At 40.7% G+C, this 22,266-nt stretch overlaps 1 protein-coding gene across 2 annotated transcripts; it reads right to left on the bottom strand.

Moving 5' to 3' along the window:
- Positions 1 to 1,796: 1,796 nt before the first annotated feature.
- Positions 1,797 to 20,267, bottom strand: LOC137286393 (lysine-specific histone demethylase 1A-like). 2 transcript variants are annotated; one of them, XM_067818232.1, is made up of 18 exons: positions 19,987 to 20,267; positions 14,779 to 14,953; positions 13,925 to 14,058; positions 12,862 to 12,940; positions 12,257 to 12,349; positions 10,908 to 11,014; positions 10,645 to 10,726; positions 10,405 to 10,499; positions 9,990 to 10,132; positions 9,167 to 9,257; positions 7,933 to 8,067; positions 6,913 to 6,986; positions 6,512 to 6,660; positions 5,965 to 6,060; positions 5,369 to 5,571; positions 5,016 to 5,258; positions 4,112 to 4,193; positions 1,797 to 3,929 (listed from the first exon to the last, which is right to left on the bottom strand). In XM_067818232.1, the coding sequence occupies exons 1-18, from the start codon at positions 20,143 to 20,145 to the stop codon at positions 3,706 to 3,708; spliced, it is 2,364 nt and encodes a 787-aa protein (XP_067674333.1). In that variant the 5' UTR covers positions 20,146 to 20,267; the 3' UTR covers positions 1,797 to 3,705. The 2 variants fall into 2 exon arrangements, with proteins under 2 accessions (XP_067674333.1, XP_067674332.1); XM_067818231.1 differs by having other exon boundaries at positions 19,930 to 20,267.
- Positions 20,268 to 22,266: the final 1,999 nt, after the last annotated feature.

A 22,266-nucleotide genomic window follows, 5' to 3' on the forward strand; every position in this document is an offset into this window, starting at 1 on the left:
GTATTTTTTCAGTTAATCTGTTTAGAGTGTTATCAGCAATACAGGATTTCCAACTCTGCATTTGTGCAAAAGATGACATTCTCATGGACAAAATGGCTACAGTCCAACAGTTGAGAGACACAAGGGATATGTGGCCACAGTTTTGGTGTCTCATAGTAACAAGGTAATAAGTATACTGAACAAGAGAATGAAGGGATCATGACTATATGAGTAAGCTCACAATTTAATCTGATATCCCCCCAATCAAAGGCAAACTGTAGCGCAAATGGGATTGCGCAGCATGGAGTGAGTGAGTGAGTGAGTGAGTGAGTGAGTGAGTTGAGTTTTACGTCGCACTTAGCAATATACCAGCTATATGGCGACGGTCTGTAAATAATCGAGTCTGGACCAGACAATCCAGTGATCAACAACATGAGCATCGATCTGCGCAATGGGGAACCGATGACATGTGTCAACCAAGTCAGCTAGTCTGACCACCCGATCCCGTAAGTCGCCTCTTACGACAAGCATAGTCACCTTTTATGGCAAGCATGGGTTGCTGAAGGCCTATTCTACCCCGGGACCGCAGCATGGAGAATGTGACCAGTCTTCCTATATGCAAGCGAAGTGAGCAAAGGTTGGCAACGTACTTCCCTCTCTTCGGATAAAAAAAATATTGTTCATGTCAAAATAAGATATCGCCACCATCAAAGGTACACTCTCATTTCCTCACTTGGTTGTGCTCTCACATTTCCAGCCCCATGTTGAACAATTACGTGAAATATTTTTTTATTCAAAATTTTAAGCATAGCTTGTGGTATATTGGACCGTTCTTCATCTCCATTCCCCTTCCAGCTTCAGGTTCAACGGAGTGAAGGAGCAGGAGGGTATTATTCCATAAGGAATACTTACAGTTACCTTCCCTGCTTCATTTGCTTATTACACTCAAAGTGTTTTTATATAGAATAAATGTTACGAAAATTCTAACAATAGCGATGACAGATAAGACAAATAAACTCCAACAGGTACATGTTAAAATTAGGCAATATGATATTTCTTTTTAATTTCTGCTTATTCTTGTTCTGTCACTCAGTTCATCTGGAAGCTGGCAGGGTTAATGGAGGCGAAGAATGATCAGAATACCACGAGTAGTGTTTAAAATGTTGAATAAAACATATTTCACGCAAGTAATTATTAAACATGGAATAGGAAATGTGAGAGCATAACCAAGGGAGGAAATGAGAGTGTACCTTTGATGGTGGCGATATGTTATTCTGACATGAAAAATATTTTTAGATCCGAAGCGAGGGAAGTACGTTGCCAACCTTTGCTCTTACTGCTTGCATTTAAGAGGACTGGTCACATTCTCTGTGCTGCGCAACCCCATTTGCGTTAGTTTGCCTGTGCCCCAATACATAAACCCTTACTTCCTCTGTTGAGTGTACATGAAATCATCAACCACAGACCTCCAGCTGATGACTGACAAAGGAGGAGGTGTAAGGGACTTAAGGTCGTGAGGGAATGTGTTTAGTTTTGTTGCGTTCAGCAATATTCCAGCTATACAGGGGTTTATATATTTATTGTTATTGCACCATCATAGCAACGTTGACATGGTCTGGCTCCTGATATTACATCAGAGACTAATGTCATCCTGTGAAGATCTGGGTTAGAACTGATCTTCTGTGAGCCAAGTTTGTCATAGTTCTGCTGTTATTACGGGGCCGTGGCTCCAATATGGCGCTGATATGACTGGAATACTGGTCAGAGCACTGTCAAACCAACACCCTCAACTGTCTGACTACAACATCAAAAAATAATTAACTTGTACAGTTTTATTTTCTATATCTACTTCACACACAAGACAAAGATTGATACAAAAATAAAGAATAACTTAACATAATAGTTAACATCGATCAGGACACAGGTCCAGTTTGGAAATTCAGCACTTGTAATTAATATATTCTTCATAGAAAGTGATAAATCCACAATTCTCAAACAGCTTAGAATGTGGACTTCTAAACAAGTGTTCCTATTTACACTTTAGTCACAAATTCTCTCAGTGATGTTGCCAATGAAAGAGATGATCAGAAAAATGAGTTCCTCAAGGTGTTTAACACCACAAAAGCAGTAACAGACTTGTGGGATGAAGTCCAGGCTGACACTGCTGCCAGCCTACCATGCTACAAAAATGCACTCATCATGATTATATACTGAAAATATCAAACTGTTTACTTGACATATTTATTAAGATTTCTATTACTGTACCCATGCCTATCAATATGAAATGTTATTTATAGCCTAAAACTAGGATTTCAGTTTTCATGTCACAACAACTGTATTCAAAAGCCACAAAGCAAATCTTAACAGAATGGCCTCAAAAGTAAGATCATCATCTGAGTATAATCAACAACAGGCCATGACAGATCAACGATAGTCAAAGGAAAAAAAATAATTGTTTTCTACTTCCAAGTAGCATACAGTGGTACAGTCAACTGTGCTCAATACACACTGGAGGCTGACAGAGACGGATGATGATGATGATGATGATGATGATGATGATGATGATGATGATATGGTAACAACAATGAAGATGACAAATTCTGCCATGCCACATATGCAGCAACTTGATGCTAAGTTATATCTTACCACAAACACAGGGACTTTTTCTTTCCCAGCACTTTCACTTGAATGACGTTCAGTTGCTGACACAAAATGAATACTGTCAACAAAACTGTCCTCCAATCAGCGTCTACTGAGCAGTATTGAAGTCTGAGATCAGTGAGTGATAGATGCAGGAATACAAGCAGACAACTGGACACTGAGGATGGAATATGTCCATTGTGTTAGCTGCCATCGTTGTTCAGAATATTGACCCAACATTATTCAGCGGGATTTATAAACCAGAAAGTGAATTATGAGAAAGGAAGTACTTCTGAACCATTCCTACATTCAAACAGCATTATGTACAGCATAACTTAGATAGAACACAAACTCACAATTTGCTACATTTGTACATACTAGGCTGGGACTACATCTTCAAAAGTCTAACTCACTAAAACACCAGCATTAAGCCTAATATTTCAGCTTTAGAGCAAAAACAACTGAAAATTTTAAAGCCACACAGTTTTCATAAACTGAAAATGCTTTTCAATGAGTTCATGGTGTGAGACCAAATTTATAATCTTGGGTAACTGCTTTAGCACTTATTACTGTAGCCTAGTCCTGTGAAGCCATGATATCTTCACAGTAGCCACTAGACTGGTGTCCCACTTCTTGACTTGACAACTGATAGGAACTTGGTCTTTCCAGCTAGTCTCCCATAATGCATCCTTTATCAGTGGTAATGAAATACATGTAACTTCACGTTCTTGTGCATTGAGTTATTAAAACCCAAGTAATTCCATGAAGAAAAGTTGAGTTAAAATGTTTGGAATTGAATGTCAAATGTATGTGAATCTATGTCTGATATATAAATGACCCAATCAACATGGCTATATTCAAGATCGAATATTTTGCATTCCATGTTCCTGTATATAAGAGATGATCTATCAACCATGTTCCATCCAAGTGGATGCACTTTTAATTCCCAAGAAGCACTGACAATGTCATGAGATGAGCACCAAGGCATCACATGAATTCCTATGAATGTGGCAGTACCAAGGTCTTGACTGTGCTGGCAGTTATTGAGTCTTGACATGAACATAACCATGGTGATAGTTTGTGATTTTATGAAGTAGTTATAGGTGGCGCTGCTGGAGGCCGTGTTGGAAGGGCATAGGGAGCTCCGAGAAACTGGTCTGCTATCCGCCCAGCCTCTCTCAGTCCACTCAACAGAGCTCCATGTACTGTCGCAGGGTAGTTCCTGATTGTGTGTTCCCCAGCAAAGAACAGACGAGGTAGACTTCCTTGTTGTGGAGACACCGGTGTGGCAAGTAGATCATAGTCATTGCCTGCGCAGAAACAAATACACTGTCACATTGCTGTCTAAATAAGATGTTTTTGCAAGGAGAAATATTCCAGCATTATGACCGAAGCCTGTAAACATTGGAAAACCAGCGCCTGACTCCCAGACCATCATGACTTTTGTAAAAGAATGAATATTTCCCATATAAATGTCCATGTTGTAGCTCACCTGATGATCCTGCTGCAACATAGGAGTACGAGCCTCTGGACCAAGGGTCAGCTCGCCATCTGGTCACTAGTGTCTCCTTCGGCTGAAACATCCAGGAAATACAATCAAATATCCTGTACTCAAAGTCAAACACCCAAGACATACAGTCAAACACTCGTGACCTTAGTGTTGGGAATTGGTTGAAATCTCACAATTGATGATTACTTCATTACTAATGAACGATCATTGAAAAACATTAGTTGGAGTCAGTTTTCAGATTTTCCAATACAGGTCGTTATTACAGATGTGTATAACATGATACACTGTGCTACTTCAAAGTGATGACTGATAATAATACTAAGATATCATGAACATAAATTTCCTGTAGTCTTCAAGAAATATTCCGTGATGACTTTTCAGTTACTGAAGAGAGCTTAAGAATTAAAGTTTTCAGGCCCTGACAACCTCAAAGACATGTTCCATTGTCAAGTGTTTCAAAGATTAAACAGCAGTTATAGAATAGTTTGTGTTCAATTATGAGAAAATGTGATCGACTGTTTGATCGTTTGGTTGCTATGTTCGATTATTGCAATTAATCAGAACACCACTACAGGACATGCAGTGAAACACCCAGGACATGCAGTGAAACACCCAGGACATACCTTTAAACACCTAAGACATAGTCAATCATCTAAGACATACAGTCAAACTCCTCATACATGCCATCAAACATCCAGGACACGCAGTCAAACACCCAGGAGAAGCAGTTCATCACCTAGGACATACACTCAAACACCAAGAACAAGCAGTCACACACTGATACTTTGAACTTGCATTCTGAAAATCTTTGAACATTCTCTAGTTGCGTTGATACATACTTAGGTAGCTTCACTGGTGTGTTGCTTGAAATGTCAACAATGTTTACCTGGGGTACAGCGTTGTTGCCAAAGATACCCTTTAGGACTGCGATGCACCGACCCACGATGACATCATCGCTGACATTCTCCATAATGGCAGCTGCCTCCCCAGCCACCAGCGCCAGTAATACCGGTGCCTTGTACAGGTTCCAGAACAGGAAGAGCTCACCACGACTAGCTGTTGTACTGCCCACATGTCCAAAGAGATTGGCATTGGGGTCCCAGAACACTCGGTCAAAACATAGCACAACCTACAAAACAAACTTTACGATAAGACTGCATAAAATTGCGCATGAAACTGGTCTGAATTAAGGTGCCACTGACATTCATCACACACCATCTTGCCCACTCACTGGCATACCTTGTTCAAGTTACCAAATCCCAGTCTCTTGATGGCTGCAGCCTTCCAGTCTGGCAGTGGAGGCAGGAACTGTGGGCTGTTGATGCCACTGTTCCTCATGCTCTCCTTCAACACCCCCAGTGGCAGGGTGGACAACACTGCATCTGCCTTGAACGTCTGCGGGTTTATGTTCATCCGGGAGTTGCCTGTTGTCACCTCCACGCCTGAAGCCGAGAAGGAGTATAAAGAACTCGGGATAAGGCCAGATTCATATGCAGATAACAGATCCAGCAGCTGGATTCCCAATAATCCTATAAATGGTAGATTCTGGACCAGACAAACCACTGACTGACACTACTGGTACCCTCCCACACCCCTCAGTTGTCATGGAACAATGACGTATCATATAGTACAGTTCATATGCTGTTCTACACAAACACTCTGGTAACTACAATCAAAGCACTTTTATCACATTATCAAATCCAGCCTGTATTCTGTGCGTTTCCACCGGGCAACCATAGAGGTTCACGTCGTTGGGAATGATTTCATAGAGTAAATACTCAAAAAAAAACCCCCGTATGTCGAGCAGTTAACACTGTGAATGTCAGTGTCTCTACCTTGTGTTGTGTAGCGAATTTGTCGTACTGAAGTGTTGAGCTTGATGTCGAGGCCTTCAGCCAGAGCTACAGGTACACATGAGTAGCCATTCCGAACTGCAGAGAAAATAAAGACAAAATGCTAGAAAGTTAACTCACAACCCTGAAACAACTTCTTCCTCTCAAACCCACCACTGCTGTATGGAAATGTGTGTAAACAAAACGTAAACATTATCTTCACAGGCCATATTTGTATACCTGCAAACTTGACTATGACAATTTCCCCCCATTTTGGAGGATTCAGAAGTCAAAAAAAAACCCACAGGCCGCAACTTTTCACAAGGTCTTTTCTCTTTTCCTCATGTTCACATTTTCAGGCAAACTTGGACAATGGTTTGAGGAATTCATCTGGGTGTAATTGTAAAGGTCTGAGAGCAGACTGAAATGACAACTATGCAATAAAATGCATACTACAGTCTAACTGAGCTTACTTCAAATTCTGGTTGCAACAAAGGATATAACATATGACAGAAACAAAATGACACTTGTGACAAAGCCAGGACAATACCTGTTAAATGGCTTCCAGAGAATTCGAAGTCATCATCCTGATCCCAATGTTTGAGAGATAGAGTTGTGAGAGGCGTTGCATTGGCAAACTCTAGATTAGCAAAATGCCAGTCCAGAATCTGGCGGTCTCGAGATGACAGATAAACATCACTGAAATAAAGGAACAACAGAGATGTCAGAACCTATCCAACATCACTCAGTTGGTGCATGCTGCAACTGTGAAAAATACTTTTCAGATGTTCTAATAGAAGATATCAGTCCTAACTAGTGTAACAAACACTACCATTCATGAGGTATTCAAACAGTTCCTTATGTTAACATTCTAAAACACAACACCATGTTGCCTTATATTCCACAGACGTAATGATACTGTACAACCAACAATAGCAGAATATAACTTACCTTGGTGGATTGGACTCCAGTTCATTCAATTTTTCTTCAATTTCTTTCTGCTGAGCTTGAAATAGTTCAAATTCCTGAAAGGGACAAAGATAAATACTGTAGAAAATACTTCCGGAATTGCTAAGACAGTGACTGCCAATACATGTCATCTTCCCCAGCAATGAAAATACTCCCTTTACTAGCCTTAATGTGATCTTAGGAGTTTACTGACTTTACAGGTTGTGATCTCCTTAGTTTACACTTACAACTCCTAATGGTTATCTCCGGTGTTACCTCCCTTTACAGGCCTAACTGTGATCTCCAGAGTTTACACTTTCAACTCCTTACAGTGATCTCTGGTGTTACCTCCCTTTACTGGCCTTCCTCTGATCTTCAGAGTTTACATTTTCAACTCCATACAGTTATCTCTGTGTTAGCTCCCTTTACAGGCCTTACTGTGATCTCCAGAGTTTACACACAGTTTACACACAGAATTTCCTCTCTGTGATGAGATCTCTGCAGTTTACTCTCCTCACTGGCCTTACAGTGATCTTGAGGGTCTACTCCTATTACTGACTTTCATGAGATCTCTGGAGTTACGTCACTTTACAGGCCTTATTGTGATCTCTGGAGTTAATATCCTTCACTGGCTTCACTGTGATCTCGGGGTGTACTCCCTTCACTGGCTTTACTGCGATCTCTGGAGTTACTTCCTTTACTGGCCTTACTGTGATCTCTGGACTTAACATCCTTTACTGGCCTTACTGTGCTCTTGGGGTAAACTCCCTTCACTGACTTTACTGTAATCTTTGGAGTTAATGTCCTTTACTGATCTCCCTTCACTGGCCTTACTGTGATATCTAGAGTTAACGCCCTTTACTGGCCTTACTGTGATCTCGAGGTGTACTCCCTTCACTGGCTTTACTGTACTGTAACATCCTTTACTGACCATACTGTGATCTCTGGATCACTTTACAGGCCTTGTGATATTAGGAGCTTCCTACTTGTACAGGTCATGATGTAATCTCAGAATCTGCTCACCTTACAGGCTGCATTGAGATCTCTGAGTTTGCTCTTGATGAGGAACTCGGCAGTGATGTCTCTTGGTGGCTTCACTTCTGATGCTTCTTTCCACTGCTTGTGAAGCTCCTCAATCTTGTCTCTTAGAGTCAACATCTGGAACAATGACATACATGTGTGTTAGTGACTTCTAGCGCAACCCTGTTGCAGCTGTTGCTATGTCAGCTTGGTTATTGTTACTGCCATTACAGGTGTGAATCTTAACAAATACCCTTCTCTCTCCAGCAGAATGGAGCAGGACAATTCCCACCCGGACAAATGCCACCTGGACAATTCCAGGGCAATTCCCACCCAGGACAATTCCCACCCAGTTATTTTCACTATAATCCCCACCACACTACATGAAGCTTTTACTTTGTGCAATATTCACTTTGATAAAATATAAACTTGGGTGCTACTGTTTTAAGTATACATATTTTGAGATGAATCTTTACAGTAACCTTATGTATGTCACAAAATAGTGCTTCCTTACTCAAATGCTATCATTTGTTAGGTATTAAATGGGATCAGTAAAACTGATACTAAAGCATGTCAAGAAGAAGGTAATAGTTTATGTTTGTTTGATATGGAATATTGTTATATCGTACATATGTTAAAATGAATAAATGTAGAAACTGAACTATGTTCTTCATGTTTTATTTATTTTGGGGTAGGAATTGTCCAAGGTGGGTATATTGCCCTAGGTGGGTATTGTCTGGGTGGCATTTGTGCGGCTGGCAATTGTCCTGGTGGCAATTGTCCTAGACCCCAGCAGAAGGTGTGCTTTGGTCTCCATATCAAGTTCAAATTCTGGTTTGATCTGACTGTTTCAGTATGTATCAGCACCTTCTTCACTCATAGACTCTGGAGAAATGCAAACCAAGATTCAAAGCCAAGATAGGGTCTCATTGTATACTGACCTTTGAAAATGACAACTGAAACAAGAGCACATTATGTCCCTGAACTGACAAGGTGCTGTCACCATAATAACGCTGTCAAGTTCACCTGGACAACACTTTATCAATAATCAGTCTCTGTGTTGTAGTTTCAACAGTGCCAAATGCCGCATAAAATGATACAAAACCACAGACATCAACAGTGTTAGCATGGCTCAGGTCCACTTGCAAGAATGCATCTATCCCAAGGCTCCTCAAACTGAAGGCGTGGTATGTCTGGACACATGGGAGTGACAAGGACATAAAGTATACAAGCCTACCTGGGTCTGGTTCTTTTTGAGCTTGTCCTGCATCTCGATGATATGTCTCTGGTGCTCACACTGCTTCTCCTTCACATGCTTCTCCTGCAGCCTGCAACAGACACCAGTACGGTGATACCTTGTCACAGATCAACAAGCATACGTCACACAGAAATACAGTGTTGACCGGTCCCTGTCTTATCCTCTCATTGCTGAGCGCCTGCCCAGGTAACAAGCAAACTGGATTTTGGTATGATCATGAGAATATGGTTGAGAAACAAACTGCCAAACTTTAGTTTTCTGTGCTGATGTTCTATCTACTAGTTAGAAGAGCTCTACAAGAGCTGCAGTAACATACTGACAGTGACTTTGTTACTATGGTCAGTGACACTTCAGCTCTTCTAATCCAGGTTCATAGCATGACACGATGCATACTGACCAAACATTATCTTGGCTGAAATACATTATTTAACAAGGATTCTCACTCTATACATCACAAACAATAAAGAAGTTCATGTGGAGCAGGATGGTCAGATACTGGCTGTGCCTCATCCCCAGTTATCCAGGGTATTATACCTCCAGTTTGTCATATCCTGGTTTCATCTAGTCACTGGTTCATAACATGACCGACAATGCACACTGTCCACACACGAATGCACCAAATACTCCTTAGAGAGCATAGGTTGATGTTCATGCTGTTGATCACAGGATAGTCATGTCATCCAGTATTTAAGAGAGTAAATTATTTACAGAGTGTCATGATACAGCTGGAATATTGCTGAGTGTAGAGAAAAACAATAAACCAAATCAAACCAAGCCTTGTTGGTGAGATGGTCCATCTTACTTTATAACAGCCTCAAGTGCTTGTCCGAGAGAGGCAGGCTTCCCCTCAACCATATTGAAATCCATCTGATGTGAGAGATAGGATGTTGCTTCCAAGAGACGGTTAAATTCCCTCTCCACCATCTCATCTTTCTCTTTGGGAACCTGAAAAAAAATTTTGGAACAAAGTCTTTATTTTAGGTCCCCGACATATTATGTTTTGTGGGCCATCAAATTACCAAGGGAAAGGGTGATCAACACAGGGCAATTTGTTTCAGAGTAAGACGGACTCTCACTGCAATAACTGGGAATGTTAAAAACTGTTAGTACTGATGATGTAAAAATTCCTAAATATTGGGGTGGACAGTATCTATGGTGATGACACGCTTGAAAAAACAGGTAAATGCAGCTATCAGCCAGATATTTTCGATACTAACCGTGCAGCCATTACTTTCGTACAGTGGACATTTCTGCTTGATCTTGTGCAGCTCCATGTTGATCTGCCGACTCAGCACCGTAACTGGGTTCCCTCCTAGACAGCAGACAGCATGATGTTCAAACTCAAGAACTAGAATCAATACGCTGAAGTTAAAGCTGATTTTAGCCATGATATGTTTTGTGTTTGGACACAAGTATTTTACCCACAGTTTAAACCATACTACACAGGAATGACTCACCAAGCCCTGTGACCACCATGGCTCCTAGATCAGCAACATAGTTGTTCTTCCTGAATGTTGCCACTCTCCCTCCAACTCGATCCTGTGGAGATCAGACACTTTCATGATTGACGTGTTCTACAGGTGAGTCATAAAAACACACTGTTTATGTGCATGTATGTGCATGTGTGCCTGTGAGCGTGTGTGTGTGTGTGTTTGTGTGGACTCACCACACAGCATCATAATATGGAAACTGTTTACGTTCATGTTAGACATACACTCACCCTTGCTTCAATAATGACAACATCCATCCCAAAAGACAGGAGCTGTCTAGCTGCTCCCAGCCCTGCTATGCCAGCCCCAATCACCACCACTCGCCCATGCTTCTTGGCTGAAATATTATTTTATCAAGATTCTTACTCAACACATCAGTAGTCATGAGGAATACAGTATGAGAAGGATGCTATTCATGTCATCCTCACCCATCCAGGGTATTACATCTCCAGTCTACCATACAAAATACCCTGCAAGACACTACAAACAGTGGTAGCAACAGCACTTCAGCTGTCTTTTTTTGAGCTTCTCAAACAGACCAAACTGGAAATAGGGGTTTCCCTCCTCGATATTAATATCCAAGAAAACATCACGGGCAGCAAATCTTTCACCTGCAACACTCCTTTGATACATTATGTACAGTGGAAGCCCTTTAAGTTGGCAGCCGTCCAATCTAGCATGCTTTCAATATCAGCAATAGAATTTGGTCCTGACAGAAGCAAGCAATTTTCTGAATAAAATTTATACTTATACCTAATCATACTCATTCTGACTCATGCTTATTTGCTTATCTCCTCCCTCCATGCGAAGATAGTTGACCACATGAAATCCATTGAAGTTCCCTTTTTCCCCTACAATACACTCACCTACAGTAAGCCTCCCCGTTTCAAGGCATTGCAAGTGTTCCACTATCTATGCACAGAGGGAGGAGATACGCAAATCAGCATGAGTCCGGACAATGATTATTCACACACCCTCCAGCCCGGTGTCAGTCTTTCCCCTATTTCAGCCCAACTGACTATCTGTACAGTAATAAATGCTCTCTAAACCAGCAACTGTTGCCTGATAAAATGTGAATGGATAAGGATTAGGCAAATTGTTGACATATGTCACTTGTATTGTAAACAATTTGCCTGTCACTCTCTCACAGAAGATCATTCTCAGGATGAAAAGGGAAAAGTTCTCTTAACCAGCATTTTTTACTAATCCCAATGAAAGCTAGTTAAGAGGGCTTCCACTGTATATACATCGAGAGCAGTTTTCAGTGTAAAGAAGAGTACAACTGTAATAAAAAATGTCTCAATATTCACCCCAATAGTGTTTGTTGAAAAATGATCCACTCAGCAAGATGGTGGTCACTAAAAGAGTCTGGACCAGGCAATCCAGTGATTGACATTATGCAAACTGCTCCACTCAAATTGGGATCCAATGAACTGCATCAATCACGTCAGTGAGTCTTGACCACAGTAACCTGAGCCTCTCACAACTATCATTAGTTGTCAGGCACATACTGCAACCCAAGTCTAGACAAGCAAACACTCTTGACACTCAGATAAACAACCATGTAGTTCCTTCTCACCTGGTAACGGCTTTAGTCTTTTGAAGACGCCAAAGTTGATAAGTCCGTATCTCTCAAGGAAGGAGTGAACCCTCATCACTAAAGGCCCGTCACCTAGGAAAGCCACAAACATGAACCTGATGAGAGTGTTGTTGATAAGAAAATCCTAGAGGAACAAGAGAGACAACTCTGCAGAGTGAGTGACAACCCAGTGCCCAACAACATATCAGGGACAACTGTAATATTTATGATATGTCATGCTTCAACTTCACTGGCCATTGGCATTTACTGCTACCATATTTTAGTCTGTAAATAACTGAACCAGTGACAGGAATCACCAATGAGGAACTATGTCATCTTGTATGTGTTGTCTGTTAGTTGTTGTTACGACCCAATCAAAATTGAGTTAAAGAAGCATAACATGTTTCCTTGATTAAAACACTGCATTCAGTTCTTTCAGACACCCAAATTGCAAAATTCATGATATGGAGAATACTATGTTCAAACATCATGTTTAATCAATGAAATATGGTAAAATATGGGAACAGATTCTACCATACTGTAAAACAATGACACAACATAATTAAGTGCATCAAAATATAAGGGTATGGATCCAGATCACTCACTGTTGTATGGAGCTTCTATCTGTGGCAGGGCTCCTTCAAATGTCAGCTGCTGTTTAGGGTTGTCAAGCCAGAGTTGAAGCTGCGAGTACAAGAGGACGGAATGTAGTCAGTACTGAAGCAAGTGACAACATGAATGACGGGGTGGGAGAAACATATTGTTTATTGTTGCTCCAGATAATTTTTCTACATGAGGGGTACATACGCCCTATTTTTCAATATAAGAGTACTGCGAAAAGATAGAGTACTGAATGGAATTTAATGGCATGTAAGTAATCTCGTGTTTCATTTCATATATGCACCACAACATTGCTACGCTTGTGTAAACAGGTCAATAAACAATAAAGTAATACTTTTTCAGATAAATACTTCCGTAAATGGTTCTAAGATCGTACAGCATTGCTTTGATGCATATATATAACGTTTCCTGATTTTTTTTTCCAACTGTATTGTGCATATTTTACATCCGTACACACGCCAATGTGGCCCTTGTTTGGAGCCCTGCCCGTGGAGATGTCAACCCTAAATTGTCCATTGACAATACAGCATTGATACACTGTCAGTACTATCAAGAGAAAATTACAAACTAGTACTTGATGTTTGTAATCTCAAAAAAATAAACAAGAGACTATAGACTTACTGCATTTCATCACAAGGATTCAAACCTGGTTTTGAATTAACATTTATCAACCTAATTAGATGAATACCTTTAGGCATTGTTATTGTGTTGTTTCTATAATGCAGTAGTTGTATTGTATTTGACAGTGTTAAGATAGAAGATAACACTAGAATTACAAGACAGAAAAAAACAACAAAAGTTGTACATAAAGTCACATTCTCTCTCTGAAAACCATAATAATAAATTCAGCAGGAGGTTCAAAATTATACTGGACATGTGTGACTGTTGTCAAGATAGATAGGAAGATACATAGTTACTAAGATGAGTGGAAACAAAGAGCATTATATTTCTAGTTTGAAATGGACAGTGACAATTAAGGACAGTAATAAGAATGCTAAGAGTCTAGTACATCTTGCCAGTGTTCCCCTATTAGTCAGTCCAACTTACCAGCCTGTTTCTGATGTAAAGGAACACCTTCTGAGCCTGAGGAGGTCCCTGTAAGATGTCTGGGAAACAAGCGGCCTCCTGGGAGGTCATCTTGTCAAAAGGGAGACGACTCTGGAATGCTGCACCCTCCAAACCTGCTCAGAGAAAATATCCAGATATGTGAACATCTGGTGAAAGTTGCCTGATACAAATACAAATATTTACGTGAAAGTCTATTATTTTACAAACTATTACAGCCAATAACAAACAGGTGTCACCATGATGTGTGAAACAAAAACCAAGATAGAAATTTACACATTTACCAGAGTAACAAAATTTTGTTTCTACATACATTCAAAGAGTAGTGATGTAAATTCTTGAAGCACAGTACTTAACCTGTGCCAGTTTTGCCTGAATTCTAAATGAAACTTATGATGTCTTCAGATTACCAAACTGGTTTGCGTCTAAGTTGCTTCCCATCTCCCTCAGTGAGTGAGTTAAGTTTTATGCGCTTTCAGCAATATTCCATCAATATCATAGTGGGGAGATACCAGAAATGGGCTTCACACATTGTACCCATGTGTGTAATCTAATAAGAGTCTTAAGTATGATGGCTTTAACCTCCAGGTTACCCCACCACCCACATGTATTAAACCAATCCTAACAGCATAAAAACTATAATCAAGTTGTAAATAACAGTATACTGCACTGTACATAATTACTAGCAGGATCTATTATCACTATGATTATGTTGCCAGGTGTACATCGGCAATACATTGTGTGACCCCTTAAACAGATATGCGATAAACTGAAGGCTGTTATCTATCAGTATGATTATCCCATGGATGGATGTGTTGTCATTGTTCTACACTAACCTGTCGGGTCATCTGCATGGTCACTGTCATCCACAACTGGTTCAGGTTCTTCCTTTGGGATCAGTTTCTTCTCCTCCACTCTTTCCCTCTCTTTCACCTCCTTTTTCTCCTCCTCTGATCCTTCATCTTCCTCTGACCCCTGACCTTGTGCATCCTCCATTTCCTTGTATTCAATCTAAAGGAATAAAATGTTGCTCAGAACAAACATCAACCATCAATAATTAGGACTCTCTCAAGTCAGACTTACAACACAGACACCAAAAACTCCACATCTAAGGCACAATAAACATGCTGAAGCCTGGCTTAGTATATGGACACCAAAACTTTACCTCTAGGTACTAAAAAGAACAAAAATAAAATCATCTTTAGAACCAGTTTCCAAATTAGCAGAACACGGCTCAAACATGCTTTAATGGTTAGTCCTCTCACCATGATCACTGTCAAAAGACTTTTAAGGCCATACCATGTCACAGTCCTTCGGTGTGCCAGGTAAATATAATGACAAGTAGGCTATATGAGATAATTATCAAACTGTCTGACATGGTCATCATCTTGGAGTTTCCTTGAATGACAAATAAAACCATAACCATGGTTACATGCTTACCCTATTAACTTAATACTTAACTTACATTATTGTTAAACTTTCAACTTCAAGGAATTATGGCAGTTTGGCTCAACATAATTAACTGGAAGACAAATGACTTTCAAACAAACCTATTTTCAACCACACTGAAAAGCTCAAACAAACCTGCATCCTCGATATCTCCAGGGTATACGTTCCGATAAGTCTCCACTATACCCTGGACGCATCTACAGCTCTGCCTGATAAATTTATTACCTCCCTTGACTGTCTTTTGACCCAGTCAGGTGTCTACGCTGGGAAGTAGAGCGAACCAATCACAACTCACTTTCGTTTTTTTAATTATCTAACCGATTATACTTGGCAGCAGAAACCATGCAGAGGTTCTCTGGAAGAGGTAGAAGGCGTTCTTGCATATGTTGTTTTAAAGTTTCGGACCTGTCAGTTTGTTTGTATGATTTCCCTAAAATCTGGGACGCACTGTGAGCAAACCTTCGCAGTTGCGACCGCTACCTTTGTTGACACTGGCAAGCTTGGTTATAACGGCGACCTAGCTGATTGGCTACTTTGAGAAGGCGGGGCCAGCAAAGGGAGGTAATAAATTTATCAGGCAGAGCCGTGGATGCGTCCAGGGTATAGTGGAGACTTATCGGAACGTAAACCCTGGAGATATCGAGGATGACAAACCTGTAGAGATTACAGATTCTTTGAATATAGTCCACTTTGGGGTATATATAAGTATTTTAATGTCCATTTAAAATCCCTATGATAGTTATAACAATATTTTGAATAAAATATTTATGATACAAAAACTATGTTTCTGGACAGTGAGGTCATCCTTACAGGGCCTCCAAGGACCTGTACAACCTAAGGCAGGTAACTCTAGACCATAACCTCACACCTCACTTTCCATGCTGAATGAAATCAGACGGAATGTGGGGAGGTGGGGGATTATATCCAAAGAATCTGCAACCTCTACAGGTTTGTTCAATTCTTTTTCTCATATTCCTCCTTGGGGTACATATAAGCATAAGACAGACTCCTAAAGACTGAGCCTGGGAGTGGCATTCAGTCTTGCATAACCCTGAAAACCAGAGAAATCTCCTTACTAAAAATAGTGGTCGAACTTATAAAGTGAAACCTTGCTAATGCATACTGCACACATTTATCACCCCACCTTCCCTCAATTGAGCGGAAGCGAAAATAACGGAAAAATAGCTATATACCCAAGAATAAATTCTTTGCATAACCAGCAAAAACATCCAAGGACATTACTTTAAGTGCAGCACAGAGATCGGAGTGACATGGGATAAAGTACCATCACAGTAACAAAACCAACACCAGCAGGTTGATGTAGACAGAACCTACCCCCAGTTAAATTGGTAGATATTCTGTTCTCATCATCATGAAACCTCTGAAGCTCCATCAGTTATAGAGGTGGGGCCCTGCCCATTGGAGAGGACTGACTGGCCAAACTGAGCATGCTCGACGGAGCAGATCTCCTCAATGGGCAGGGCCACAGCACAAGCCTTAGGTGTGGTGACTGCTCAAACTGAATGAGCTTTTAAGCCTTCAGGTGGTATATGCCCTTCTTGACATGATCTGCTTGTTCGTCGGCGGTCTAAGTAAACTTAGTCTCACTACTTTTTGTCACACTCCACTAATGAGTCTAACAAAACCTAGTAGGAGGTCATGTCTAGAAACCTTTGAGATTGACCAATCAGAACACAGCTTACCAAATCACGAAAGGGGACATTTGCACATACCTTTTGAACTTTTACCTCAGAAAGGTTTGTATCTGAATGATTCCAAATGCTATTTTCCATATGATCGCTTCCAGTTAATGCACATGGAGCACGCTACAATACTGTCAACAGTGAATACACAGTCGCTGAAAATAGCATCTTTGTCAATATTCAAGGAAATTCATTTTTTGTGGAAATATTAGCTAGTGGTAACCACGTCATAGAAAGCCCAAAGCATATATAGTACAGGTCAATTACCTGTGTTTTCTGAGGATTTTCGTTTATTGAGGGATAAGTCCCGCCAAAGTAGCCGTTGTCTGATTGGTTCAATCCGTTCGGCCTTCTCGCGTTTGACTGGACTGTCTTAGGTCGCTCAAAGGTTACCTGACATGATCTCCTACTAGGTTTTGTTAGACTCAGTAGTGGAGTGTAACAAAAAGTACTGAGACTACTTAGACTGGTTCACCAGACGACCAGCCTTACCTCTGCCACAACAACAAAACAGCTGGTTATCTCTCAGAATATCTGCTGTTTGTTTGATATAAGCCTTGAGGGTATTATGGACATCTATAGGACATGATTACACCTAGTAGAGGTACTGGCGGGGAAAGCTGTTAGAAAGCTGTTAGAAAGCAGGAAGCTCAATAGGCGCTGTGACATGTAAGGTTCTATCTCTCTTAGGATGGTAAGTATCTGGCAAACGAATACTAACCCTGTCCTTGTGAAAGACTGTTAAGGCGGGCTCAGACGACATTGCGTGGCCTGTCTGCCTGCTGAAGGTCACCTCCACAAGAATCACGGCCTTCTAAGTCAACAGCTGGAGAGCCAACTGATCATGAAAAAGGGAGCCAGACATCCAATCAAGCATGACTGACAAGTCCCATGGGAACTAATCTGCTGGACAGATAGAGGGATTCTGTCCATATCTGCTAGACAGCACTGAGCAAGAGGGTGCTACCCCAAGAGTGCACCATCGACAGGAATGGAAAGCAGAAATAGCTGTAGAATATCCTCGATCAGTTGGAAGCTGGCCTGGCAGATGAAGGAATTCTAACACACAGACTAAATCTGTAGAAAAGGGATCGAGAATACCCCTGCTGACACATTAGGGCGTATAACAGACCCATCTATCCTCATACTGAATGCTGGTCGAATCCTTCCACAAAGTCAGAATTGTGTCGGCATAACTGGAGGCGATTCCAGACAGTGGCCAAGCCACCCACTGAATCCTAGGACTTGGGTGGGGTGCTCCCTTCTGGGAGAGAAGGTCCAGTTGAAAAGGTAACAGAACAGGAGACTGAGCCAGACAGAAACCTTAGAAGTTCCGGAAACCAGCTTTGAGACAACCAAAGCAGTGCAAAAAGCACCGGTAGTCGAGCTGGTTGTGTGGTTAGCTGCGAGAGGACTCTAGGAATCAGTGATACTGTTGGGAACACCCACAGTACCCTGTCCAACTAATCAAGCTGAAAGGCATTGTTGGCTACTGTCCTTGGATCCTAAATCTGAGAACAAAACACCAGTATCTGTTTCGTCACCATAGACACAAACAGATCCACCTGGGATGACCCGAATAACTGGGAGATAATTCTGAATATCCCCCCATTTATCTCCTCTCGTATGGAGCTTGCTGAGTAGCCCGTGAATCTCCCCGAATCGGCCGCCTGAACCAGAACAACCTCCTTGGGGCAACATGTCTGCAATGCATTCACAGTTCTGCTACAAGGAGGACCCAAAGGTATATTTAGCTCCCTCCTCCGACTCCTCCCTCTCCTCCTCCATGTCTACCTATTCAAAATCCTCCACCATCAAACTCTCGTACTCGAGAGAGGCCACAAAGGGCGCAACTGAAGTAGAGCATGAAGAACTCTTTAAGTCAAGAGTAGCCATAAGGGAATGCTCTCAATGCACCCTGGTGGAGCCCAAGTAGCCGGGGAAGAGCCTGCCCCTACAGGATTCCCTAGCAACCCAGCCAGATGGAACGCGGGGCACCATGGTATATCCAAGCCTAGCAGTGTTAGTACGACCAACGCTTGTGGCACATATAGTCAAAACAAACATATAGATAAATCACTGACTTACAACAATTATCATTTCAACAGTGTTTACATACCTGTATATCAAACACTGCAGAAAATACATAAGGAAGATACTATACATGTCACTATAAGTACAAATATACTAACTGGCTTGGGCATTACATTTTGCTTATCTTGCTCTGATAAGACCCAAATTGAGCTTAAACCATTCTTTCATGAGTTTACCATTCTAATTTAGGGGAATAATGAATCCATAAAGGAATATGAATGATTCACTGACTATGTCAAAGTATGTGACTGACTTGTCACTACTCTTTACCTAGACACAAAATCTAGGTAGATTTTGAATGAGACGTATTGTGATGTTTCACTAGAGCCTATCAATGAGTGATACCTTAATACGGCATAAAAGGGTCGAAAAAGAAATTGTTCTCAAGAAAAGTTGGGGTGCTTGAAAGTTAATGAAACATTCATGATTCATTTTGTTCATAAAAACATATGCATAATGCCAATTGAACAAAAAATATAGATACTTCACTCACATGTAACAAATTACAAAAAACATTCTAAAATAGGTAATATGTGCAGTACAGAACCAAAACCATATACATGTGCAACTATAACGCTGTGACTATAACATATTATAAGACAACCTGTAACGTGATGAGTGATCGAAAACAGAACAACATGTGTGAAGACGGAAACTAGCATGCAAACCACCGAAGCTCTGCATTCCAAAGTCATGCCACAAACACGGACATGGACACTTATGATTTAAAATAATATTCACAGTCGATGATGCGCTTTGTTGTGGGTGGGGTGCTCCGTCTGTGCCGGCGGCAACTACCTTTGGTCGTTTTCTTCTACTGGTTCTTCTGTCAGCAGCGTCATTGTCTTCCACTACAACCGGCGATCCTTGTCGTTTCCGATCATCACCGTTTGATTCGCTGTCTTTGCGATCTTTCAACCCTGCTAGCAGAGCTTTCCCAGTTGTGGAAGCCGACATAACGACTCAAGTACAACTTGCAAGCAGTAAACAATACCTTAAAAACATCAATTGGGCTTAATCCGAAATGTTTTGGTAAACGGTGCTTCGCTTTGTGTTCGTGAAGCGCCCTCTGTATTATCAGAGTTGCCCCCCCTACTGCCGCCAAAGTTTTTTTTGTTTCCCGATCGACGTGCCAAATGTCACGTTTTGAAATCATAATTCTACATGTTACAGCAATAATTGAACCAGACAGATTTTTATACTGACAGCAGGTCAAGCAGTTTAATTGTTTATAAGTGTGATTGTACAAACAGTTTATATAATTCTTGTACTACTTTACAAAAAACGCATTAATAGCAGGGTAATACAGGGTTGTCTTTAAAATAATTATCCTTTTTTTCTCATGGGTTTATTAATGGAACATTCATCAGAAATACTTTAGACTCTAATAACTTTTTTATGAAGAATATAATATCGAAGTTGACAAAACTATGCATTTGTGCCATATATTACACCTTATAAATAAATGGGGGCATTTTGACTAGTTCCTCGACCGTGCAACCAGGGAGACTATATAAATTATCCCTGGTGCAACCGGGGAAAATTTGACCAAAACTCTGGGCCATTTGGACGACTTTTGTTTGGGCCTTTTGTAGCTGGGCTAACATTTCCAGTGGTGCTCCGGAAACGAAGCCCACCCCTCCCTTTTGAGAGTAAGTCCGAATCATTTCCATGGAAACTGGGAAAAATAGAAATGCCACAAATTTGAAAATAGTAAAATGCATCAATTTGGATCGGCCTCACATATCTGCCTGGCCAGTGTTAAGATATTAAGAAGTTTTCGAGTTGTGCTCAAGAAACGAAGCTTCACGTGCCGGAGGAATAAGAAGTTGTATCAACCTCTGTATGAACTGTTTGCTATTCACCCAGACAACCTGTACATGGACATAATATTTGCTAAAATAATAATCATATTCATAGTAACGAATTTTCTTTAATGTACCTTTAAACAGAAACACTTCAATACAATGTGTCTGCACACCAAAACATTTATTCAACGCAAATCCGTCCAAGAACCAGTCTACTTGAGAAGTGTCCTCAGACGTGGCCACCTGCAACATTCTACAACATTCTACAATGCACTGAGGATGAGATAAAGCGATATTGATAATTGCTATAGTTACTCGTCATGACATCAGAAGCTGGAATCACTGTTGATAACTACGTAAGGGTAATCCACCTTGACATGAGGCAGGCACGCCCATCGGCACAACTGTTTTCCCCCCTGCTGATCTGTTTTCACATTTTTATTATTTATATATTTTATATATCTGAATCTAAGCAAAGTAATGTGGCCAAGATCTTAAACTTAAATTCCATGTATACCAGAGACCATGTATATGCTAGATATTACTACAATGTGTTTGGGTTTATGATGATCTGTTATCGTGCAATAACCATCAGATAACCAGTTCTTACCAGTGTTTTACCCACGTGAACTTGAAATAAAGCAGACAGGTTAAACCGGTTCATGTGTTTCATATTTAGATCTGTGCATAACGATTTAATGCGACACAAACTCTTCACGACTATGTATGACAAAAGGGATGATTTCAACTTCCTCAGCATGTCGTGCAATACTCAAAGAGCTCCAGTCTTGGGTGTTTATATTTCAGACCTTTTGAGGTACAATTGATGATGCTCTCCTATTCAGGTAGTATTGATAATAAGTTGTTTCAAAGGCATTTAGAAGTTGGAGGAATCAAACTAAAAGTGCTTTATGGTTCAACTTCTTTATTCTACAAGGTCACAACGTTTCGAGACAGATTCTAGTCTCTTCTTCAGGTGAAGTGAGGGTAAAACTAAAGGGTTGCAGTATATATACACATAACAGTAGACTGATAACAATAGGTAACAAGATATACAGGTTTCTATTAATTGATGTACAGGCTTCAATTGATAGATGTACAGGCTTCTAATTATGTACAGACTTCAACTGATTGGTGTGCAGACTTGTGTTGATTAGGTTAACGAGTTACAGGTAAAGATGTTTGGATAAAGATTAGTCACTGAGGATAAGGTGGTTCCATGCATTGGGTAAGTAAACACCTCCGTCTCTGTTGATTGAGGGATTGTTCC

The sequence above is a fragment of the Haliotis asinina genome, chromosome 6 (genome assembly GCF_037392515.1).
Source record: "Haliotis asinina isolate JCU_RB_2024 chromosome 6, JCU_Hal_asi_v2, whole genome shotgun sequence".
NCBI lineage: Eukaryota > Metazoa > Mollusca > Gastropoda > Lepetellida > Haliotidae > Haliotis > Haliotis asinina.

Coding starts and splice junctions, on each gene's coding strand:
- LOC137286393 (XM_067818231.1), bottom strand. CDS start 20,145: ATGTCGGCTTCCACAACTGGGAAAGCTCTGCTAGCAGGGTTGAAAGAT. Junction 11,015..12,256: donor AAGACTAAAGCCGTTACCAG/GTGAGAAGGAAC, acceptor ATAATATTTCAG/CCAAGAAGCATGGGCGAGTG. Junction 4,194..5,015: donor GCAACAACGCTGTACCCCAG/GTAAACATTGTT, acceptor TGGATGTTTCAG/CCGAAGGAGACACTAGTGAC.